Below are 25577 nucleotides of genomic sequence, written 5' to 3'. Positions count from 1 at the left end.
TTTTCAAAGTTTATTTTTTAAATTTTTTTATTTTTTACTTCATTATGTAAAGGGTTTGTGAAAATTTCTTACGATTCTGAAAATTTTTAAATCTTGATTTATTCAAAAACGTAAGAATAAAAACTGTAAGAATCATACATTTATTTTATCGATTGTATGAAAATTACTTACAAAATCGCTCGATATTGTATGAATTCTTACGTTTACAAAAAAAGTCACAAAACCCGCCATATATACTACTTGCATTCTTTATTTATATTTATTGATGGAATATAGTTTTCTAATGTAATTCCTGATGAATTCCTTGTTTCATATCTTTAAACCGTGAATGTCACTCCAATAAAATTGTAACCAAAATAAATTAATCAAATTGCAAAATTTTACTTGAAATATGTATGTCTATAGCTTAGTAATGATGAAACAAGTACATACATAAAACTTCGCGGGTGAATTAATAAATGTCAATTCTAAAAGATTTTGTCGTTTTCTCCTTTTATCCAGCCAGATTCACCTTGTGAGATAGAACTGCGAAAGTGGATAGTGCAAGTAATCTCAGAAGATGAATATTCATCCAAAATTCTTCCTATTTTGTCTGGAGAAAAAGGAGTTAATTCCGAATTCAACTTATTACTAAAAAAGTTCCCACATCCAACTGATGAAATCAAAAGATTACATACAGATTTAACAAATTCATATCTTGAATCTTTTATAGTATCATTAATTCATTCAAATACAGATAATTCGTTATTTCAAATGATAATTTACTTTTTACTTCAACTAGAACCGAATAGAATTGATGGGTTCGTATCATATTTCATGATAATTACGAAAAAGGAATTTATTGATGAAAATATTATTTTATTACCTCTTTGTTCTCCAGTTTTTATACGATATGCAGATAATTTACGTAACAACTACAAGTTTATGGATGCTTTCAAAGTCTTATTTTCATCTTTTAACCATTATACTTCAAATGTCGCGCAATACGTCATAAAATCCTTTAGAATTGCAATAATGAACGAGCATGGTGTAGACTACATCAAGCAGATGATCCATGTCGTTTTTCAATCATCTCCTGTAAAACCAGGAAAAATTTCTCCATTTGACGTTTTTTTCTCAACATTTACAGATCTTTCATCACAGCTTACTAAGTATTTCTCAGGGTTTGACTACGACGACTTTTTTGCTGATTTAAAACAGAGAAATGACCTTCCTCCATCATTTCTTCGATTTTTAATAGATTTATCGGAATACTTCCCATTTTCGACGGATATGTTATGGTCTTATTCTGTTAGGCATCCTTTTTTATTGTTTACTTACATTTCGCATTTAGATTTTGATCATATCACTAAAACATGGATTGCCATCTTCGAGAGGATGACGTCATTGCCTAGAACAGATCAGTCCCTTGATTGGCACATAACAATCCTTCTTTTCTTCTTATCTCATACAAGATCTCATCCTGACTTGATGAAAACGTTTTTGGCCAAAAAGGTTCATCAGTGGATGATTTCTGTACTGTGGTCGATCAGATTGGAAAGCATGAGCGATAGAAAAAACGCTTTTTTAGCAATAACTTTGATTTTCACAAGAATTGATGAAATTATCGCAAGAACTCTATCGGCAAATGTCGTATTTAAGGACCTATTTGATAATTATACTGATAATAAGTCAAACATTGATGTAATTGGAAAAATAATTTTATGGATTTTGATTCCTAACCAAGCATTTCCTTTTCACAACCAATTACGTAATGAAGTATTGGTTTCTAATAATGTTGGCATATCAATGACCTTCACAAAAGAGATAATTCCTAATTTATTGTCATTATATTTGAAATTAGGGATTCAAAGCACTCCTCTGTCCGAAAACTTCCTGGAATTCTTAGAAACATTAGTTAAAATAGCTGTAGAAGATAATTACAGGCAGTTTTTGCTTGGAAAAACTTTGACAGAAGATTTATTGATGATTTTCGTTCAGCATTGGAACGAACACCCAATAATATTCAAATTTATTGCGGTTTCTCTATCTCTCAACTGCAATTTTTATGTTTTTTCCAAGATTTTTAATAATATCTCATCAGATTTAGCGAAAACAATAGAATTTCTCAACATATTATCAGAGAATACGCCATTAGTTAATGATTTCTTGCATATTGATAGTCCATTTCCCTTCAATTCGAACATGATGAACGGATCTATCGTAATGTGGGTCAGATTGCATAGCAACCTTTCTCAAATAATACAGATAGTATCAGGTAAGCATAAAATAGTATTTGCAAATAATTCTAACAACGTTTACGTTCAAGATAATGAAAAAATTATTTGTAAATTCCCTTTAGGACAAGGAATTGAAGGCTGGCATCTCTGCCACATCCGTCTCGAGACGAAACGGTCATCTTTTTCGTTCGATCTTAACGAAAAACACGTAGATATCCCATTAGATTCAACAACTTCGTTAACTCTTGGCGGAGTCGATGTTAGTTTCGATATTCAGTCGTTACGATTATTTAGGCCTGCTTTGCATAAGTCGGAATTGCTTTATTTGTTCTCATTAGGTCCAAATATGAAAGAATTCCTTTACAGAGACTTTGTTTCGATTGCATATCAAACACCAAGCTTTGTAATAGGAAACTCCTTTATTTCTTCGTTATATACTGAATGGGTGAACCTTCTTTACTCAAATGTCGAAGAAAAAGAAATTTTTGGGAAAAAATTTGAATTATCGATTTCCCCTCCTTTCCAGGAGATAATTTCTATGAGAAGATCGGCCATTGCATCGGATAATAACAAGAAGGAAACAATTCTGACCTCTTTAACTGATAATACTCCATTGTTTTCAAACAGATTACAATTTAAAGATTTTATTAACTCTTTGGAAGCATTTGGAGGGTCTGCGATTATTGCTCATATCATTGCGGAAGCAATCCTTAAGCATCCAGACCAGCAAAGAGGAGCAATCAAATTATTGCATAATTTAGTTAACAGATTCCCATTATTCCATGTTTCTTTTGTCAAAAAGAAGCTATATCAAGCTCTTGGCCAGCTCTTGTGGACTCCTAACCTCGATTTCCACGTAATTGAAGATTATGCTGTCACATTTTACCACGAAAACATAATTTTATGCAATGTCCATCTCCTTAAGAACTTCCTGTTTGGTCCAACCCTCTATCATTGTAATTTGTCCAACTTAATTACGATGATAAACCGATCAATTGCGAACGGACCATATTCCGACCACAACCGCTCTGTTCTTATCAAAATGGACGCATTTACATTGATTATCCAATCGATTTCCAACTCCACACAGCATACACGAGGTTTTTTAGATGTTTTAGCTAATTTGGCCTCATCAATCACCGACAAAACATCTGCGCAGACTTATATATCCAAGTTATTCAGTTTCATCATGATCAACCACTTGAGTTTCTCTCTTTCCGATTCAAATACCGATGAAGCATTCGATGCTTCCACTCCATTAAGTGAATTTCGGTCGAGAGTTGCTTGTCCAGCGAGTTTGAGATCGACTAAATCGACAGTTACAATGATATCTCTATTGACAACATTATTATCGAAATACAGAGCCAATATAGATATCAAACTGATGCTCGGCGCTTTCATAACATCATCAGTGAAAGTCCAAATTTCATTGATAGATTTGTTACTAAAAAACGTCGAAAGTCAAAATTTACTTTACATTTTCGGTTTTGTCATAATTCATTTAGGGAATTCATCAAAGATTGCGCAGTATTTATATGCGTTTGGCCAGGCGATGATGAATCCTTTGATATTTAGAATACATTACATAACAATTCCAATATTATACATGATATCTCATGAAGGATACAATGAATACATTTCTGCTTTGGCTTCTGCATCGATTTTGACATTGAAACAGATGAAGACAATCGAAACAATATGTTACGAACACATGCTAATGATCATTAAAATAGTAGAAGATAGGTTTTTAGTGCCACAAATCATTACAATTGATTCAAACTCTTTTTCTTCGACGGTTTCGCCGTTAAGTAATTTCTTTACGGTTATTTTACAAAAATGTTTGGAAAATGAGGATTATTATATGTTGGAAAAATTCTTTATTTCTATATTTGCGTTTAAGACTATCCCTGATTATAGATTGTCTTGTGTTTCTTTGTTTTTGTTGGCGAGAATTATTGAAAACACACAAAACAAAATCAAATCAATTTTTATAAATTTTGTTGTCACTTTTGCGAGTTTTGTTTTCAACAGGATTTATTTGATTCCTGGCGAAAAGAGTGAATTACTATCTAATATTCTTGTTTATTTTATTAGACAAGTGTTAGAAAACGTTGAAGACATAAACAACAACGAAACAATCAACAAAGTTTTTGATATGTTGGATGATTTCGCTTCTTTGAATACTTCTAATACAAATTTGATTTTGGAAGATGTAAAAAGACACAAGAAACTAAACAAAAACAAAAGAGCATTTGAAACAATCGATAGATTGGAAAATCCTACATCTTTCGCTCCAAACAGAGCTAAGAAACCAAGTTTCGATCAAGATCTAAAGAAATTTGAAGAAATTGTTTTGGAAAGAGATAAAAAAGATGTTACTGCATTGTTAACAATTGTTTGCAATGCAATTAGTTATCAGGCTTTGCATGCAAGTGATGTAACAACTGTTGGAGTGAAAATAGATACAATGATTGATACATGGCATGAAGTTTTTCAAAGTTTGATGGGAGAAAGTTCTATTTTTGGTGATTGTCCACCAAAATATTGTTTGAATGAAACAACAACGGATCCAAGTGTTAGAAGAATTCTGTTCCCGTTGAATCCGGCTATTGATAGAGTTTATTTGAGTTATTGGAAAGAAAAATACCAAAAACCGCCGCCAAAAGTGAGATTAACTTTAGCTGATGTGATGCAGTTTGCTCCTTCTTTGTATATGGAAGATGATATTTTATTTAATGGTGATGCTGTGAGATTGGCAGGCATATCAATGCTCAAAGGAGTAATTGTTGTAACAAAAGATTCAATAAAGTTTTATCAAAAACCGAAAAGTGACAGTTTCTTTGAAGAATTGATGCGAATTAAGATTTCTGATTTACGGAGTATTAGATTAACGATGTTCCAACATTTACCGAAAGGAATTATCATTGAAGATAACATGGAATGTTTGTTTCTTTTCGCTTTGGAAACTCCTTCTTTGAGAGACAGATTTGTTGATATTTTACAAGGAATTGGAGTGAAAGTTATGAGTGGAATAAACAAAGAAGAACTCTCTAAAGCAACACAAATGTGGTGCGAAGGAAAACTATCGACATTTAACTACATTTTGAAGCTGAATTTTATAAGTGGTCGGTCATGGTCTGACTTCACTCAATTTCCAATTTTTCCATGGACAATTACTGATTTCACTTCGGAAACTCCAAGGGGATTTAGAGATTTCAGGTACCCTATATTCGCACAGACATCTCAGCAGCAGAAATCTCTTACCGATTACTACAACGCGACATTGCAAATGAATATTGAGCCATATAATTTTGCAAATTACGTTTCAAACGTTGGAAGTTCCCTTTATTTCTTAATAAGATTAGAGCCGTTTACTGATGAACTGATTACATTCCAATCAGGATCATTTGACGCAGCAGATAGAACATTCCAATCCATGCAGATAACAAAGGAATTAATGATGTCATCATCAGCAAAAAGTGCTTTAGAAATGGTGGCAGAAATTTATTTAATTCCAGAATTATATGTCAACACGAATAATTTAGTGTTTCCTGAATCACCAATCACTCACAGGGACATAAATAACGTTGTGTTGCCTCCATGGGCTGATAATTCTCCTGAGAAACTCGTAAGAGAAATGAGAAAAGCTTTGGAATCCGATCAAACATCTGAAAACTTGAATGAATGGATTGATTTGATTTGGGGTGTCAGAAGACAAGGAAATTTGGCTTTCCAAAGATTCAACGTCTTGCAGCCAATCATTTTCCAATTCGACCCAGAGAAATACGTAAACGACAGGATACTAATGAAAGCAGTTATCGAACAGATCCATAATTGCGGACAAGCTCCTGTTCAGTTGTTTTACGATTTCCATCCAAAAAGAAATTATTCACTTCAAAGAAAAGTGACACTTGTAAACGTCCAAAATAATTTGCCATACAATGATAGTATGAAGATGTACAAGATCAAGAGGGATGATGATTGGTTCCGGCTTCCTAACAGTTACAAAGTGAGAATTTGCTGTGGAAAAATTGAATACATGCACACAAAATTGGCAATTTCTCAAACAGGAAGTGCTTTCTCGTTTGCCGATGAAATAAGACCGATTTGCATACACACAGATAACTCTGAGATAGTGACAGGACACAAGATACCAATTATCAACCATTGGCAGGCAACGTCAATTGGTTTGAAGCATAAAGCAACATTGAGAGGTCATTTGGAAAAAATTTCGACAGTTTTCATTTCATCTCAAGCGAAAATGATCATTGCAGGCCATGTTGATGGAAAAATATCAACATTTACATCGGATTCACATCGGTTTTTGAGAGTACTTGAAGGACACTTGGCATCACCAATCACAAAAATAGTTATGTGCGTAGCAACAGGAAATTTTGTCGTAGTTCAAAAAGTGAAAGATAAAACGGTTTTGACACTTTTCAGTGTCAATGGAAAGATGCAAACAATTAGGGAATTTGATGAGCAAATCAAAGATGTGGCTGTTACTAATTTCCCTGATGGAGTCCATGATAATTATTTCTTAGTTTTGACTGAGAAATCATTAGTTCTAGTAAAAGAAGGAACTTTGAAGACAAAAGATACATTTGTATTAGAAGAAAAACCAAGGGCTATGTCTATCAACATTTGGAATGGAACAAATGTTCTAATCTCACGTGATGATAGATCATTATCTCTTTGGACTTTCGTTCCTCAAAAATAATTGTTTAATTATTATTTATTTTGTTTTTATTTGAAAATATAAATAGTTATTATGTGAAAATACTTGTTTTATATTTCATAATGTCGATACAGATTTGAAGTCTTTTTCTATCCAGGAAAAGATATTTATACCAGAATCTAACTATCTTATTAGGAAATCCTTTTGAATAGAAAGTATGCTAGTGAAATCAGGAGCTATTTATAGAATCTACATCCGTTGAGACGCATGATCAAAATTTGGTGTTTCATTTGAGAGCCTCATATTTGATATATTCATATCGAATGAAAAAAAGAAACCTATTATAGAATATTTTTAAATTTATTTTTCTTCGGAATACATCAGAATGAAAAATGCCATTGATGAGTAAGATATCCATGGAATACAAAGTAGAAGAGTCTTGGGAGTGTATTGTCCAAGGATAGTAATGCGAGCATAGCCATGTCCATAGTGGCCTGTTTCTGTGCATGTTGGAGAACTACTAGGATCGGGACATGGGATAGGAGTCTTACCATCTTTGATCAGTGGAGAGTAGAATACAATTCCTAAGTAATGGATAGAATTGTCTTCGTGAGATATAGAATCAACGGTTGAACTCTTTTTGATTGCACGACATCCTTCGTATCCAGAAACATACGAAGAACCGCCAGAGCCACTTGTAACTCGACTACCGACGAAGCCACCACTTCCACCGCCGTAGTAACCACTTCCACCGCCGTAGTAGCCACTTCCACCACCGCTTCCATGGTTCTTGTTCAGGCAATTGCCGCCATATCCAAATCCACCATTTTGTCCAGTGGTATTTGTTCTAAGGCCGCCTGAAGTTTGGTTTCCCCCAGTGGAAAGGGATATGCCAGCTACATAATTTGGTTCAGAGTGAATGCTTCCGTCACTTCCTTTCAGGGCACCACCAGCGCCCCCCTGGATGATCTGATTATAGTATGCATCACCAGCACCACCAGCGGCAACGATGATACGAGATTTCAGACTATTAAAATCTTTCCAATGACCTTTGGTGAGGCGGAGATCACTAGATCCGCCGCCTGAACCACCAGAGACGTAGTTATTTTTATTAGTAATGTTAATAGTTCCTGCACCGCCACCATTATAGGTGGAAGAACCTGACCATTCGCCTTGCTGGCCAAGATAAAGATAAAAGATCTCGGGAGTGAAAATGGGGAGAATTCCACTCACATATGAGCCGTGGGCACCGCGGTTGTCAAGGAAGCCACCGGAAGCACCCCATCGTTCGACACGGTACATGCCTGGTTTGAGCCAAATGATATATGGTGTGCAATCCGATGTGGAACATGGATATTTGAGTGTATACGCTTTCCCTGAAAAGCTAATCGCATCTTCAACTGTGACTTTGGACTCATTATCATAACGTAATGAAATCATAAGCTATTTTCATCAGTGGTAACTTTAATTAAGAAAAAAAGGTGTTGTAATTAGAAAAATTCAATGGAATTGTTCTTGGATTTTAATGGTTTAATTGATATGTGCATGTCTCGATATATGTGGTAGTGCTAACTTGGTCTTAAAGAATCTCCTATTTGAAAGAAGGAAAGAGAATTCGATAAGAATTGAAATTTTAAAATGAATTCAGATCATTTCGCGTGTACTGAATTAGACACTAGTTTCATTTATCAGGGGGTTCAGTAGCAAACTCTATCAGGATGTAAATTTTGGATAGTTCTGAATTTTTTGATTGTGAAATCTGACAATGGAATTGATGGATGATCCTTCCATCCAAAGACCATTGATTTCGGACCTTCAGAATCATCTCCTAAATCTATCGGATGAAAATTTGCAGGATTTTCTTTCTTTAATTCGTAAATCGGTCTTTATTCGAAGTTTTGATAAAATTCAAGTATTAATTCATGAAATTTTCTCAGCAGCCATGCTACAAATTCATTTCCAAACGGTTTTTATTGATTTAATCCTTGGATTGCAAACAGAAGCAAATAGTTCATATTTAAAAGAAATAATACTAGACGAGGTAATGTACGATCATCCTATCTACGTCAAAAAGATGTATTTCTACATTTTAAAGTGCCTTCTTCGTAGAAAATTGTTTACATATAACGAAATCGAGGATTTCATTACACAATACAAGCATTGCAGCAGAGACGAGTTATTCGTCTTGTTCTATACATTTGCGCATGAACTATCCCAGAACAAATCTGATACTTATTCCATTTATTATCCAAAATTTCACAACAGATTTTTCTTTAATTCCTTTGATGTTATACTTGTCGACTTCGATAAATACCAACAGAACAACTGGGAGCTCTTAGATCGGCAACTAGATTCTCATATTTTCAAAGGAAGCATACAGGAGATGTTATCAACAGATAACTTAGTTGATTTCCAACAGGTATGCTCCAATCCTAATTTTAATGTGAACGAATACATGTTCTATTCGATCTTTTCCCATCATAAAATGTTGACAAGTGCAACTCCAGTTGAAATTGCGGCGTTCTTCGGATCAATCAAAATATTTAAGTTTTTGATCGTTTCTGGCGTCACAATTAACGAAAGACTTGTTCATTACGCAGTTGCTGGTGGATCCATTGAAATTATTAGGATTTGCGAGCAAAATAATCTTCCCATTGCAGGTTCCTTCGAAACTGCAGTGATTTTCCGAAAAATTCCAATAGTTCAATGGATAAAAGATACATTTGTGCTTTCTAAGAACGAGCTTGTATCTTCGCTTACTCAGGCAGCTATTTGGAACTCAGTAATTTCGTTTGATTGCATTCTTGAAGCAATTAAACTTCATAATATGAATTGTCAAACAAAATCTGAGATGATTGACCTATCTTACCTAGAGATGGCATCAGAAAAGGCAATTGAAAATGGAAACAAACAGTTTGGGTTATATTTCACCCAAATTACTGATATTTAGTAAAAATGTATTGTAATTTATTAATAATTCGAATTATAAACAATATTTGAGATAGTTTTGGAAATTGCAGATCAATGATTGTAAAATTACACTCAAAAGTGACAGATTTCAAAAACTTTTTGATTGTTAATATCATTCTATAGGATTAAAATTCGAGGTTTCTGATTTTTTCGATCATTGAAATTTTTGAATAATTTCATTTCATCGGAATTTCATAATATGGCTGAGTTTCAATCGCAATCATTGAAATGCATCGTTATTGGATCAAGCGGTGTTGGTAAAACTGCATTAACAAAGCGTCTTATTGAAAATAAGTTCTATGAAAGGCTTCAATCAACAATTGGCGTTGAATACGAAACAACAACAGTAGAAGTTGATGGTGAAATGGTCAAACTTAATGTTTGGGATACAGCTGGACAAGAAAAGTTCAGATCAATCTCTCGTGCTTACTTTAGAGAAGCTTTAGTCGTCCTTCTCGTTTTCGACCTTACAGACAAACAATCATTCGAAGACATCAATCACTGGCTCTCTGACGTTCGCCAATTATGCGATCCTAGAGCTTCAATCATGCTTGTTGCAAATAAAAGTGATTTAGCAGCCGAAAGATTAGTATCTGTTGCAGAATTGCAAAACTATGCTTCTAATCACAATTTAGAGTTCATTGAAACATCTGCTTATACAGGAGCTAATGTTAGAGAAGCTTTCGTGAGAACTTCTGCTAAGATTTGGAGAACAATTAAGGCAGAATCTACAACAAACAATTCATTCAATATTGTTACAACAAGTAACAAAAAATCCGGTTGCTGCTAAAATTATTTCGGATTTCTCTTTTGGCAAGTGCCACAGACTTTCATATTAGAATTAGAAATGATTTTTACCTACAAAGTTTATTATTATAATTAAATCAATAATGTTTTTCGATAATTAATTTTTATTTTTTTTTATTTTTATTGACACTATGTAGGTGATAAAGTGATAATGACCTGGGTCATTTCTATTTTTAGCTTAAAGCCCGGTGTGTTTATCATTCTCTCTCTCAATATTGTTATTTCTAATTAAAACCTCTATAGAAGCTCGTTTAATGTACAACATTAATAAAGAAATAGCTAATTATTATAGCAAGAACAAGAATGGCATCATAGATATCATGTGCAAATTAATTCCTAACATTGAATAAATTGATGCAGTTAAAGTAAACAGATGATCATTCATATAGGTAAATTTGAAGGTGATATGATTCTTTAAGTTCAATTGGAAGAACAACACAAATTTACATTTAAATTAGGATGTTTAACCAGTAAAAAGACTGAAAATTAATCATGCCTTAGCTTGTTTGGCTAATTACATCATTCTTTTGCTGATTTTATTTTTCATAGAAATAAAGATTTTGAAATTCTAAACAGCTAAAATCAAAAATGAGGAAAGGAAATACGGAACAGAAGCGGAATGATTTATGGAAAGCGATGCTGAAACTAATGTCACTGACTAGTGATCCGGAAAATGATGAAATTGATGGCGCTGTCCAAGAATTATTCGTTGATGATCCTCCTTTCTGGTTAAACAATCACATAGTATTCGGATCATTAGTAGCTGCATTTGACAAAGACATAGAGATCAAAGTAATGAAATTAAAATCACTTCAAAAAAGAGTCGAACACCAAATCAAGGTAAAAAACGCAGATGAAATACGAAAACAAAATGTATTAAGCGAAATACAGAAAATAGAAAGCGATCTTGCAACTGAAAGCACAGATCAAAGCGCAGATACTTTTAGCACAAATGTTGATTCACAAATTCAAGAATATGATCGTTTATGCAGAGAAAAACGCCAAGATCTTCAAGCATTAGAAGAAGAATGTGATCAACTTGAAAAATACTACGATGAAGTTGAACAAGAATTAACGAAGCAAAAAAACGTCCGAGATATATACCAACAGCATCTTCTTGATTGCTCAAAGATAATTCGCGATTTCCGAAAGCAAAATGAGAAAATCCGCCTATTTTTACAGACAATTATTAGTCATAGAAACGCATTGCATCAAACACAAAAAGATTTAATAATTACAGGTGACAAACTCATTAAAGCGCGTGCTGACAATGAGAAAACCATTAAAAAACTCGAAGATAAATACGGAGAACATCAACAATTAGTTCAAAAATTAGAAGAAACAGAAATCAAAATAAAACAAGCAGAACAACAGCAAGAAATGACATTAACTAAAATGATTGAAGCTGTTAAGACATCAGAACAAGCCAAAGCGGAAGTATCAAAGCAAAGTGCTGTTAATCTGAAACTTTCAAATGAAATCCAAAGAATTCGAAATTTGACAAGAGAAAAATCACAACAATTGTCAAGAAATTTGGATGAACATTGCAAAGGAATAGAAAGAGGTTACGCAAACGCATTGAGTGAAATAACTACTAAAATAAAAGAAATAGAGACAGAGAATAAAGAAACCGTACAAGACAGAGCAGTTGTTCAGAGAAGACTCGATTTAGCTACTCAAGAAAATCAAAAATTAGTTGACAAAAAAGGTGACAATGGTTTTCAGGAATTTTTGAATGAAATGAGGAGATTGAAAGATGATAGTGAAGAAGTTATATTAAAGATAGACGAGATGAAGGTTAATTCGAACAAATTCGCAGATGGAATTAGTTCTGTTAAAACGAAAATTGTTCAAATTTCTCGAGATTGCAGAGATGAATTACAACTTTTAGAAGAAAGAGGCAAAAATTTGGAAGAAGAAGTGAAAGTAGCAATCGAACAACGTGATGAAGTTATCACTACTAATGAGAGGATTTCAGCAGAAAACAGAGAACTTAGGAAACAAATCGTTCAAGCACATTCTCAATCAAAAATTGATATGGAAAATGCAATGAATGATAAAGAAGAAGAAATTGATGAAATGAAGAAACAAATAGAAAGGGCTGTAGCTGAATCCTCAAGAGCTGTTGAGAATATAACAGCAGCTGCTGCAGGATACAAGCAACATGCAGATAAATGGAGATGCCAGATGGATATAATTAACGCAGAAGCTGCAGAAGTTAAATCAAATACTTTGCAAAGAAAACAAAGTAAAAGTGATGAATATAAATCATTGAGAACTCGTGCAGAAGATTTATCCAAACAATCAGAGGAAATGAAGTTCCAAATAGCTGAAACAGATAGAGAAATTGCTCTTCTAAAATCAGAAATAGCTGAAAGAGATTCTGGAATTAGAAAGGCAAAAAGAAGAATAAGAGGAATCGAACAAGTAAGAATGGACTTCACTTCTCAGATTCAGGAACTTAAAAGAATGCAAAAGGGCCTCGACCAAAAGATTCAAAAGTATGGTTCCGAACTTTACCTCATCCAAGCAGAAAATCAATAAAATAATTTTGTTTTGTTTATTATTATTTCTTGTTATAATTGATTAGGCAATAAATATCTATTAAATAGATTATATAGATGTGCAAGATTTACAATCAATCACCATCCTTTCTCGGAAAATGACTATTTTAGGAAAAATACTCGATATTTATCCAAAACATGCAATAACGCAAGAGATATTCTGTAAAACTGATTGGTAGTACAAGCATGCTTATTTACCGGTCAAATAATCGAATATAAATTTGAATAATATCTTCTCGATTTCCATCTTGCAGTTTTCTTCCATTCTTCGTCTATTAGTCCTCAAGTATTTGAACATTCTAAGTATATTACTAAAATCAAGAAATTATCTTGATTAGAAGCCAATCAACTCAGAAGTCCCCATGGAGATTATTTAGAGGAATAATAATGAAAATTTAGATTATACTAGTTGTCTTCATATCATATCTGTGAGATAATGAGTGATTTATAAGTGAGAATTTAACGCGACAGAATTTTTTTTCCAAAAAAATGGCGACGCAAACTCCAAGAACAAGAACTTTAATTTTAGGATGCGATTATACGACATTTCACCTGTATTGGCGTTATTATTCACAAAATCCAGAACGAGAAATCGTTGGTTTTGTACATTGTTTTCCAAATCCTCCTCCAATCAAAGGATTTAAAGGAATTTTCAGATCACCAATCCCAGTATATTCATTAAGAAGTTTAGAAAGAATTATTCATAAACGACAAGTTCAAAGATGCGCAATTCAAACAACAAATATCAGTATGCAAGATTTACAATCAATTATAAATCGAATTTTAGCTACTGGAATATGTGGTTTTGAATTTCTACCCAAGAAATTATTAACAGTTCGTACATTTAAGAGAACAATCGTAATTTCGTCATTAGCACCGAAAGTAGGTAAATCTCAATTAGCAAGATACTTCTGCTCTATATTAGCTCGCGAAGGCAAGCGTGTTGCCGTTATTTATCCTTTAACAACTATTATCTCACAAGATGACGTCTTAAACATCGATGACTGTCCTCATTTTGAATTCGACGAATCATCAAAGATACCAGAGAATATTTTCAGCGTCGATGATGAGTATCAAATCAAACAATATCAAAATAGCGGTGCTTACAAGATATTTGCGACCAGTGATACACGCCAAGCCATTATATGTGCCGAGCAGTGTGCAGATATTATCATTTTAGATGCATATCAATGCGATATTCCATACATTGAATCAGAATTTCAATTCTGTGTTGTTTCAAGCGAATCCCTATTACGTCCTCGTGTTCTTTCACTTTGGCCAGGCCTTGTGAACGTCCACGAAGCCTCAAAGAAGGTTGTTTTGACCAGAGGACAAACACATTTACCAAAATCCCGCATAGACGAGATCGACGCCCTTTTCAAAGAAGCGAAAGTCTTCTATGCCAGCTCCCAGTACGATTTCGATGGCGTGGCAACCTCTACGATCTTTGGCCAAAAAGTCATGACAATTGATTACTCGGAAGACATTGGTATTTCCAACCAACTTGCTGTCACATACGGTGCATCCGAAATTGTCACACCTTCTCAGTCGAATGCCGGCGAAGGAGTCACTGTAAAAGGTAGAACAACGACAGTTTCCATTCCAAGAGCCGTTTCTCCATTGCCGATTCCACAACTTCCTTCACAGACCGATCTTGCTGTTAACTCATCGATGGAATCCTTCTCTTTCGAAGGCGGCGACTCCTCAGAGTTATTAAACTACGCAACAGGATCTTTGCCATCCCACATTGTCCCTGTTTCTTCATTGGAGATTTCGGATCCAAAAAGTGACATCAATGATGTTTTGAATGAAGAAGAAAGTGAAAACGAACCGGAGCAGAACAGAACTGAATCACCAACCAATTCCAATGTATTGGACGAGAGAAATGCCGCTTTGAACAATTTGTCGAGAATTATTAATGAAACTAAAGATGTTGACGTAATTATCTCTTCCATCAACACTCCCATTCCTGGATTAGACCCGACTAAGTTAGTTATATACGCAACACCCGAAATCAACGACTCCGATGGAAAATTATACAAATGGATTGTTGATTTCGCAAATCCGAAGAGTCCTCCATTACAGAAACATTTTGAAGCTCAAGTTGACATCCTTATGTCTCTTGCAAGTGCTTCAGATAAAGAACTTCGCGTTCAAAACAATGATTCTTCAAACAGAGAATCTTTTTGTCGCTTGTTCTTATCATCACATTTACCTCCAGGATTCAGAGTCACAACAGGCGAAATCATTGACTCAAACTCCAATTTAACAGGTCAATTGGATGTTGTCGTTGTCAATGATTTATGTCCTTCATTGACAATTGACACAAGTCAATCTGTTATTGCTCCAATCCCCGCTGATTCCGTTTTGGCTGTTATAGAAGTCAAAACAACATTGACTAATGATGCTTTGAACAAGGCTTTGAACCAGATGAGGCCAATCAAAGCATTAATGCCAAGTCATACAACGCTTTTGACTCCTGATGGAGGAATCATCGATGATCCATTGGGAGGAAAAGTAATTGCAGGAATCTTTTCATTTAATATCACTGATGAAATAGAAGACCAAGTTCCTGAATTACTTGAAAAGTATCCAAACGTTGTGGATTTCATTGTTTTGCCTGATGCTTTCGCGTTCATCAACGAGAAGACATTAAAAGTCTGCGGAATGGAAGTTGGCTCGCATGAATTAATACATGGATATTGTAAATTTACTGCAAAAGGAATGGGTTTGGCAATGATTTACGGTATATTGAACTCGATTGCAGCTATTAGAAGGTTTAATGGCATGAATTGCGTGAGATATATCAGTGGTTCTTGGGGTAATGAGAAAGATAAGATGTCTAAGATAATTGGACAAGTTTCGACAACAATCAATTTGTTGGATAAATACTTTACAACAGCAACAACAGAAAGAAAGAACGAATACTTCAGAAAGAAAGAAGAGTTCAATAAAATTGTTGCTGATTCGCTTGCAAACTATAATAAGAGAACACCAAGAATATTTCACCCACAGCCTTCTACTCTTCCTCATTAAATAAAAAAAATATTTATTTGTTTGTTTCCTAAATTATCATTTTTTTTAGAGATGCTCTCATAATATAAATATATCTTTATTAAAATAGCAAAAAAAATTAATTATTATATTAAGTACAAAAAAAAAAAAAAGGTAGTGGGGCTTCCAGGCGCGTTGCGCCCTCTAGCCCCGAAGATGTTTAGTATAAATGAAGTTTTTATTCGGAGGGCTTCCAGGCGCGTTGCGCCCTCTAGCCCATAAAAAATTTCTGAGGACGAGCCAGCCGTTGACTTTTTGGTAGAGCACTCAAAATAGTATAACTTTGTCCGGACAAGTAAGGGTCTATCGTCGCTACAGGAAAAGTTACAGGCGTTCCAAGGAAGTATACTTTGAGAAGCCTTTTCCCCCTTATAGAATGAGATAAAACGGTTATTTTACAAAACTGACAACACTTTGACTGAGTAGTTTTTTGTGCTGAACAAAAAGTGTCATATAAACATCTGTCAAAAACCGTTTTTTACTTCACTTAAAATGCCACGTAAGCTACGTAAGAATATACGTAAGAGGAAGGGAGCATTGAAACATCCCATAGTAAAACTGACACCACAACAACAGTTGCAACAACAAATTATGAATGACCCCACTATGTTGCAACAAATGTCAAGCAACCCTATGCTTTTAAACCGAGTTATTGGTGCACAGAGTGGAGGTTTAAGAGCGGCACTTTTAGCGAAAATGGCAGGCTATGGTGGAGCTGCAGACGGAACAGCTTATAACCCTCAAAGTCAAATGAATTTGAGTTCACTCAAAAATCAAATAACAGATGTCAAAAAGTCAAACATAGACATACAGAAACAAATAAGTGAAAACGAAAAGAAACTAGAATATGACAGACAGACAAAGAAACTAAATGAGTTAAACGTAGAGAAAAAGAAGAAAGAAGAACAACTGAAAGAACTAAGTACAGAGGAATATGCGAAAAAAGTGTCAGAAAAAGCAGCAGAAGTAGCAAAAATGGAACAAGATGTTATAAATTTGAAAAACCATACTACTCAATATAAAGTACTGAAAGATGAAGAGATAAAACAAAAAGCCCTGAAGACATATATGGATAGCGATGAGTATAAAAAAGAAGTTGAAGCAAATGTAAAGGCAGAAAAACTTTTACAGTTGCAAAACCAAACCGTACAGTATGAAAACTTAGCACAAGAAAGTAAAAATAACGACGCAGCCATGCAAAAGGCAATGAAAAGCGCAGAATATATAAAAGCTAACAATGACTGGTTAGATGCCCAAGCCAACGCTAAAGCAGCCCAACTTATAGGGTCAATAAGGACAAAAATACAAGCGGATGAAGACAGTTCAAATGAAGCTTTAATGAATGCTGACTTTAAGAATGCTTTCGAAGCTCTTCATAGTAAGGTGAAACTAGTGAACGACTTCTCATCTGGAAAGAAACTGAAGTCTGAAGGTTTCGACAACGAGTTAAGAGAAGTAGCACAAAATATGACGAAAATAACAGATGCAGCAACGAGACAGGCAGTTCAAAGTGCCTATGACGCCGTTAGAGCAACTGTTGTGGAAAGTCAAGAAAAAGAGTTACAACAGACCAAAACAGACCTAGTAAATGCTTTCTTAAGAACGAAAAGTCAGGTAGGACATTATGCTGCAGATGGAACATATGCGCCAGCTGGTGGAACTTATATACCAGCTGGTGGAACTTATATACTAGCTAGTGGAACTTATATACCACCAAACCCTCCAAGAGAAGCACCTGCACCAGGACTACCTAAAACATTTACATCGTCACATGGACACAGACACAGGCATGCACCAAAACCAACACAACAACCAACAGTTCAAAACACTGCACCACAACCAACAGTTCAAAACACTGCACCACAACCAACAGTTCAAAACACTGCACCACAACCAACAGTTCAAAACACTGCACCACAACCAACAGTTCAAAACACTGCACAGCAACAACCACAAACAGAGCAAGGACATAAAAGAAGTAGAGAACAAGGAAACCAAGAATTCTTAAAAATGCTTAAGGAAAATTATGGTTACCCAGATACTCTTGACTTTAGTGACAGATATAAAGAAGCTATTAGAAAGTTCAAGGAAGGAAATACTGACCCGAACCTATTTAGCTTTATGGTTCAGCACCAAATGGGATATAATTTCAAACCTGGAAAATACAAGCTCGCTAAGGGATATGATTTAATAGCATATCATCCAAATGACATGACTGAATTTACTCCGAGATATTTGGTGTCAGAGCTAAATGATAATTCAACTCTCTTCATGAAACGCGTAAAAAATAGAGACGGAACGAAAGAAGAAAGGTTTATGAGTCCGGATGACTTAGATAGGGAACTTGTTAAAAACGGTCTCGGAATATATGAAATGCCAGCAGATGAGGTACAAGAAACTCCACAGGAAGAAGTTCAGATACAACCAGACATGGAAGAAATAGTTCAGCAACAACAGCTAGAAGAGCCTGAAGGAAACAAACAAGTCCCTCCTTTGGAAACTAACTTCACAGAACTAGATGAAGATTTGGAACAGCCGAAAAATCTTGACCCTCAACAAGAGTATGCGGAGAATATGGAATCTTTCCAAGAGTCTAAGAAAAATTCGGCTGACATAGTAGAAGAATATCGAAAAATGTTCGCCGACATACAAAAGACTCCAACATCAGATGAAAATATTCAGCATAGAATGGAAGAACTGAAAGAAAGTGTACGCAAATACAACAATCCTTTTTACTTACGACCATATAACGTTCAATCTTTGGCTGAACTCGGTGAAAATAAAAGGTTAAATTTCACCAAAACATATAGAAATGAAACATTGTTTAAAGTTCATTCAGAACCTAACCAATATGGAAACAAACCTACTTTTGTTTCTGCAGACTATGGAACTACAATGAGATGGGGTCATAAAGCTAATCCGGATAGGTGGTTCATAAACTTACAACCACAATTCCAAGAAGTTGTAGACGCAATGGAAGTGAATGGTGAACCAGATATAGCTGGTATTTTCAGCGCGGCTTTAATGCCATTGAAAGATATGAAACATGCAGATATTTTGGACCAGTATGAAATGAACATGGCTGATGGAAATATAACACCTGACGTTCTAAAACATTTATCTCAAAGAACTACACAGAACCATAAAGATGGTATATTTGGTGAAGAGTTTAGAAAGAAAGTTAGGGAGAGAGAAGGAAGAGAACCTATTGTACATGACCTTGCAAACGAAAGTTTGCAAAATGTCATAAAAACTTACTTTGCAGACAATGAACTGAGAAGGGATGAATATTTAAGAAAACTCAAATGGACAGTACCAAATGAAATGTTAGTATTGAAAAACATGTTCCTTGACAAAATAAAACCAACTACAGAAATAAATGACGCAAGACTGAAACATTGGGTAAAAGCTTTCCCATTCACAAAAGATATTATTGGTAACATGGAAAGAAAACCAGAATGGCTACAAAAACATATATTTGGAAACGAGCTTATTCCATATGGACAAGCTCTGTTTGAAGAGCTTGAACCGGAAACTCAGGAAAGAGTCATGCAAACAATACGCGAAGACTCAAATACAAACTATGACAAAATCTTTCTAGGATATAGGTTACCTGAGATGGGCGACCAGAGCCCAAAGGCAAAAAGGACATGGGAAATTTACAACATACTAGGTGAACATGAGGCAAAGATGCAACAACTTGAAGCAGAGGGCAAGTTACCAAAAGCGACACCAAAGAAGAAGAGTAGAACAAAGTGAAAATAGTGAAGAAGTAACTTCATCTAGTGAAAGTAGTGGCAATGAAGGAAAAAGAAGAGTTAAAAACTCAGTCAGGAAGAAAGTAAAGCTTGGTCCGAGTGGTTCTATTATGATATATAAATCCAACTATTCTATATTTTTACCCATATGAAATGTACGCCGCTCAGAATATAACGCCAACAGTTTTGGATGCCATGAACGGAAATGTTTCCGAATGGTATAACGAATGCGACAATGCCATTAGAAGGTCAGAAATAGTTCCTGGAACTTACGAATATACAACTGCTGTTTTTATGGAAACGTAGGTGAGTTTGGAGAAGGTTCTTCAACAACAGTAGATATTGCTTGCGACAGGTTTCATATTATTTCTATTGACAACTCATTCTTATACGTGGAACAAGACATTGAAATAAAACCTTCTGCCAAGTTGTCTGACAAGAAAGGTTGCAATGGAATTTTCTATGTCGGATACCAATATGCTCCAGAAGTTTTCATGGGATATAAGATATATTCTAACTCTGACTTAGTTCAAACAGTAACATGGGCAAACTATGAATGGTTCGCTTTGAGAAACTCAGTACAGCCACAAGCTAGAGAACAAACAGACCAGTATGCAAATATTGAGAAAATAAGAAGACTTGACCCTAACGTTCCAGGAGTTTATGTTAACCTTTCTGGTTCAGATGGAACTGCTGCCACTAAAGTAAAACTGAAACTTAGAGTTCCTTTGTCATCTTTCCTCATCTTCAGGTTTTTAAGATACTTGCCAAACTGGGCAGGAAAAATTTCTATCGAACTTACTCCAAGCAAAAATAACTTAGTCATTGCACCAACACAAGACCCATTCAGCATTACTGTGCTGGAACTGGTGGAGCCAAGTTCTGTGACTTTTGCAAAGACAAAGTTGACTTAGACTTTGGTTTCTCAAACTTCAACAATGAAGTAAACTATTATTTCAATGCTGCTGGAACTGCTTGGGACCCAGTTAAGTTCACATGCGAAAAATTTGAATGCAAGAGAATAGAAAGCAGACTTGCAGTCTATATGTTGGACCCAGATATTTCAAATGCTTTAGCTGCCAAATATATTGCAGTTCCACTTATGTTCCCTATACACCAAATATCTGTCAAAGACTTTGCAGGTGAAGTTGGAAACCAAAGTGCTGACCCAGGTGCAAGAACAGATATTGCTTTAACAACTGCAATGAAACATGCAGATACTATGTTTGTACTGTTCAGACGAACTATAAATGACTATTCTTGTTTCTACAACCCCGGTATTAAATATCATATAAACATAGATGGCAAATATTATCCAAGAGAAGAATATTCTACAGTTGAGGATATGAGGTCATACAACTTGACATTAGATGCTATGAACTTTAACAACAACTTCACAACAACCATTAACCCTGAAATGCAAAGTTCTATTATGCCATATGTGAAAGTATGGACTCATACAGGAGGTCAAAAAACTCAAATTACAATGGAGACCGTTCAAACTTTTGGCTTGGCATTCCATTTGCTGACTCAGAAGATTTTATGGTGGTATTTCAACTGTTGGTACTGTACAAATACAATATACTGGTGACAGAGACGCGTCCAGATGAACTGAGAGCAAAGAAGTTTACAAAACCAATAGCACTTTTCACGGAAGATGCTCTTTTGAAGATTCGTTCGATGAAACCTGCTGGGGCTCCTCAGATTGCATAACGACAGCTTCCATCGAGCAGATTTTGGCAGCAGGTCAGTAAGTTGTTCTTGAACTGACTTCTCTCCGTCAAATTATTGACAGTACGCCAGTTTTGACAATATTGTAAGATAAACTTACCTTTAGAAATATCTGTAAGTTTTGTGTTATATTTTTGTCAAACGTCAAGAACTTTCACCATTTCAGTTATACCAACTTTCTTGCTTTATGGAAATATTTTGGTTCAGCAAATATTGCTATTCTATAACATTTACCATTGTTTGTATAAAGAACTATTCTGTCAATGTATTTGTATTGTTTGTGTGTGTAAACTTTGTTCTGCTTCAATTCAAAGAGATATCCGAATACGTCCATCTTTTTATTCTAAGTAAAATGTCATTTCCGAAAAATAGAAGCGTGAGTGTTTCAAAAGGTTTTAAGGGCGGTGGCAGATGTGAAGTTAAATTCACCAACTCAAACAAACAGTCAAAGTGTTATTGTCAATGTCAAAGACAGAGATGTTGAAGTGGGGAAACCATACGAAGACGAAGATGGTATAACAATTGTTCCTGTAAAAGAACAACCAACATATCCTGAAGTTAGCAGAGACTTAAGTTCTGTTGCAGATATTCGAAACGACTACCAACAACTGAAAGACCAAACTTCAAACTCAGGAGAAGATTTGTCAAGCTTTAGGTATAATGTTAAACTTGGTCGAACACAACCCTGTAAAAGTGAACTCATATGTCATTGCACCTCATGAAGTCTGAAAGAACTATTGAAACTTTGACAGAGGCAGATGATATAAACATCAAAGAAATAGAACCCGACATTAGTTGCTGTGGTGTTTCATATAATGTCATTGACAAGATATACGTTATGAAAGGAGGTGAAACGTTGAACTTAAAGTATAGTTTCCCAGACGTTATAAAAATATTTGACGACCACAACATTTCATTAAAGTTTATTTGCTAAGTAAATGGCAGAAGACATAATGGTTATACTTATTACGACTAAAAACCCTGAGTCATATAATTCTATAACAACAAACTTACAAAGTCCTCAAGGACGATATTGTAAACTAACCTTAAACACAATGACGACTAAAGCCTGTTTTGCTCTTTTGACACCAGAAGACTTTATTGTTGTGAATGGTAAAAAATACTCCTTTGAAGATACTTACTCAGATATACCACCAACAGGTTTTGTTGACTTATTTAATACTTTAAGTACGGGTGTAACATGTGCTGCAACTAGAGCAGGTTTCATTATGTTTGGATGTCCGACTGAGTTTACTATAAACGATATGAGCTATAATACAAAACTTATTTCTGGTTTTTACTACCAACAGTTTTCCTATAACAGGAAAAGGTGTCATACAAGGAATGTCTATTCCATTGACATTAAGCACACCAATCTTATATATTGTTTCAAAACTTAGGTTCAAAGTGTTATTCGAATGTCGACAGAAACTATTATGACCAAAAGATACTTATGCGTATAAACAATACTTTCTCTGCTGGTTTGCCTATTGTTCATTCGAATGCAGAATTTTCAACCTTAGTGAACTCAAACACTTTGGCAAGTATAACGTTGACATTAGTTGACGCAAACTTTGTTCCTGTAAAACTTTTATGTCCTATGTATTTGTCAATGACGGCAGAAAGTTTCGAATTGGAAGATGCAACTGGTGAAAGTATTGTATTACAAGAACAACTTCAACAACAAATAGCTCAAGAACAACAAATGCAACAAATGCAACAAATGCAACAACAAAGTCAAGAATAAAAAAAATATTGTTTTATTTTTATAAAAATGTACAGAATAGATGTTTCAGATTTTTATGACTTCCAAGCATTCAGAAATATGTGTCCATTTCGAGACTATAACAAAGCAGTCGAGAATTTGAAACGTTTAGTCATTTATGTTGACTCTGCCCCAGAATGTTATGTCATGAAAGAATGGGATGTTGTCTTTAACAAACCAAGAGCAACAATAGTGTCTGAACAAGAATGTAGACAGAAACTTAAGAAAATAAAAGTTGTACAAGTTGGAATGAAGATGTTAGATGCTTGGGATATCTTATTGTCAAAGTTAGAAGATTTTTCAGTTCGAGTATAAATCTATACACCTTCTCCAAACTTCTATTCATCTTCACTGGATATAAATATGAACAAGTAGAATGGAAAGAAAATATTATAGAAGCTTGGTTAGACCATGTCAAAGAAATTATATGCAATGGAAACGAAAAGGTTTATGAGTATATCTTATGTTGGTTTGCAAACATCTTACAACATCCAAGTGCTAAAAATGAAACTGCTCTCATTATAATTGAAAACAAGGAACAGGTAAGAACACATTCTTTACAGATATCTTATGCAAACTGTTAGAGGGCTATTCGAATCCGAATATGACAAACTTAGAAAACATCTTGGCAAGTTTAACTCTTCAATAGAGAATATGAAACTTATAGTATGTAACGAACTTCAAAGTATAGATACAACAAAAGTTTTAAACTCAGATGCTTTGAAAGTCTTATAACAGACAAAGTTGGAGTTGTTGAAAGAAAATATAAAGACCAAAGAGTTTGTGAAAATGTTGCAAACTTCATTATGGTTTCAAACAATGCTGTTCCGATGAAGTTAGAAAGTTCTGACAGAAGATATGTAGTTGTCAGAACGTCAGATTCTCATATGCAAGATACAGAATATTTTGACGACTTAGCAGAAACTTTGACATCTGACTTTTACAACCACTTGTTCTCATATTTTTATGACATTAGATATTTCAAAGTTCAATCCAAGACAAATTCCACATACCGAAGAGAGACAAACATTGTTAGAAGCAAACAAGAGTGTATATGAACTGTTCATAGATGAAACTGACTTTGTGTCATTAGATGAAAGGTCATTGTACGATTCGTATAAACAATATTGTCAAGAATATGGTTATATGACAGCGTCTAAACGAACATTCTTGGCAAATGTCAAAAGTCTTTTAGATGTTCAGAATGTGTATATACAAAGAAAAATTTTCTGAGTAAATTAAAAAAAATATTTTTTTATCCGATAGAAAAGATGGCAAAATTCATCTCAGTAAACAAGTACATGTCAGGACTTAAAGAAGAACTAGACCCATTCACATATTTGAATGTTTACTTCTACCATTTTGAAAAGTCTTCATTCAGCAAAGTTTGGAACATCGAACCAGTTAAGTTTGCTATTGTGACTAAAAATGGTGCGAAATTTGAAGACTTAGACATAGAAGGTTTGTTAGCAGTCAAAGAAAGTTTTGACAGAAGGTTTTCAAACCTTAAAGAAGGCAAAGCATACAAACTTGTTATACCTTATGAACCAAAGAAAGCAGACGACTATGAATATATGAGTCTAAGTTGTAGAAGTTCAAGGTAAATTGGGTAAAAAAGATTTTAGAGTCTAAGCCAGTGTTTGCTCCTAAAGAGGAAGAGAACATTGACATTGACCCAGAAGTTCTAAAATAAAAATTTTATTTTTACATGTCAAATTTCTTTTTCTCTGGAACTGGTTCAGGTTCTCTTCTCTTCTTCTTTTTTCTCTTTCTTTTCTTTCTTCTTCTTTCTGGTGGAGTTATGTCAAATTTCTCCGAACCATATTTATGTAAAAGTTCTTTGTCCTTTAATAGCTCATCTATTCTGTTTTCTATTTCATCTTCAAGAACAGCGCATGTGTCTTCTTTGCATTCTAAGAAACTTTTGTTGGACTTCATCTTTCCAATCGCGTCATCTCTGTCAACAAGTCTGTCATTGACAAATTTTAAGACTGCTTGCTTAATGTTTTATGGTTCTTGTCATATTCCCAG

General features: G+C 34.6%; 8 protein-coding genes and 3 pseudogenes across 11 annotated transcripts, besides 1 other annotated feature; 10 read left to right on the top strand and 1 right to left on the bottom strand.

The window, feature by feature from the left end:
• Nucleotides 1-323: 323 nt before the first annotated feature.
• TVAGG3_0930510 (aggrephagy protein) lies at nt 324-7095 on the top strand (the record flags this gene model as incomplete). The annotated part of the gene is made up of 1 exon (XM_001301587.1): nt 817-6939. One exon carries the CDS (start codon nt 817-819, stop codon nt 6937-6939), a length of 6123 nt encoding a protein of 2040 aa, XP_001301588.1.
• Nucleotides 7096-7257: 162 nt separating this feature from the next.
• On the bottom strand, nt 7258-8337 carry TVAGG3_0930500 (glycine-rich protein family; the record flags this gene model as incomplete). Its single annotated transcript, XM_001301588.1, has 1 exon — nt 7258-8337. The coding sequence occupies one exon, from the start codon at nt 8335-8337 to the stop codon at nt 7258-7260; it is 1080 nt and encodes a 359-aa protein (XP_001301589.1).
• Nucleotides 8338-8839: 502 nt separating this feature from the next.
• TVAGG3_0930490 (spectrin binding) lies at nt 8840-9847 on the top strand (the record flags this gene model as incomplete). The annotated part of the gene is made up of 1 exon (XM_001301589.1): nt 8840-9847. The coding sequence occupies one exon, from the start codon at nt 8840-8842 to the stop codon at nt 9845-9847; it is 1008 nt and encodes a 335-aa protein (XP_001301590.1).
• Nucleotides 9848-9927: 80 nt separating this feature from the next.
• On the top strand, nt 9928-10771 carry TVAGG3_0930480 (GTPase protein; the record flags this gene model as incomplete). Its single annotated transcript, XM_001301590.1, has 1 exon — nt 10067-10657. The coding sequence occupies one exon, from the start codon at nt 10067-10069 to the stop codon at nt 10655-10657; it is 591 nt and encodes a 196-aa protein (XP_001301591.1).
• Nucleotides 10772-11256: 485 nt separating this feature from the next.
• Nucleotides 11257-13469, top strand: TVAGG3_0930470 (uncharacterized protein; the record flags this gene model as incomplete). The annotated part of the gene is made up of 1 exon (XM_001301591.1): nt 11263-13218. The coding sequence occupies one exon, from the start codon at nt 11263-11265 to the stop codon at nt 13216-13218; it is 1956 nt and encodes a 651-aa protein (XP_001301592.1).
• A 258-nt stretch (nt 13470-13727) lies between these two features.
• On the top strand, nt 13728-16331 carry TVAGG3_0930460 (SLL0572 protein family; the record flags this gene model as incomplete). Its single annotated transcript, XM_001301592.1, has 1 exon — nt 13728-16274. One exon carries the CDS (start codon nt 13728-13730, stop codon nt 16272-16274), a length of 2547 nt encoding a protein of 848 aa, XP_001301593.1.
• A 2799-nt stretch (nt 16332-19130) lies between these two features.
• Nucleotides 19131-25577: part of a mobile genetic element that runs on past the window's edge.
• TVAGG3_0930450 lies at nt 19441-20051 on the top strand (annotated as a pseudogene). The gene has a single exon. A coding segment is annotated over exon 1 (611 nt).
• Nucleotides 20545-21400, top strand: TVAGG3_0930440 (annotated as a pseudogene). Its single transcript has one exon. A coding segment is annotated over exon 1 (856 nt).
• TVAGG3_0930430 (uncharacterized protein) lies at nt 23166-23528 on the top strand (the record flags this gene model as incomplete). Its single annotated transcript, XM_051252583.1, has 1 exon — nt 23166-23528. The coding sequence occupies one exon, from the start codon at nt 23166-23168 to the stop codon at nt 23526-23528; it is 363 nt and encodes a 120-aa protein (XP_051078157.1).
• Nucleotides 23556-24344, top strand: TVAGG3_0930420 (annotated as a pseudogene). Its single transcript has one exon. A coding segment is annotated over exon 1 (789 nt).
• Nucleotides 24848-25116, top strand: TVAGG3_0930410 (protein of unknown function, DUF4108 family; the record flags this gene model as incomplete). The annotated part of the gene is made up of 1 exon (XM_051252582.1): nt 24848-25116. A coding segment is annotated over one exon (269 nt), but the record flags the coding sequence as incomplete, so codon positions are not given.

This window comes from Trichomonas vaginalis, chromosome I (genome assembly GCF_026262505.1).
Source record: "Trichomonas vaginalis G3 chromosome I, whole genome shotgun sequence".
Classification (NCBI taxonomy): Eukaryota; Parabasalia; order Trichomonadida; family Trichomonadidae; genus Trichomonas; species Trichomonas vaginalis.
This window is presented reverse-complemented; position numbering and strand designations above follow the sequence as displayed.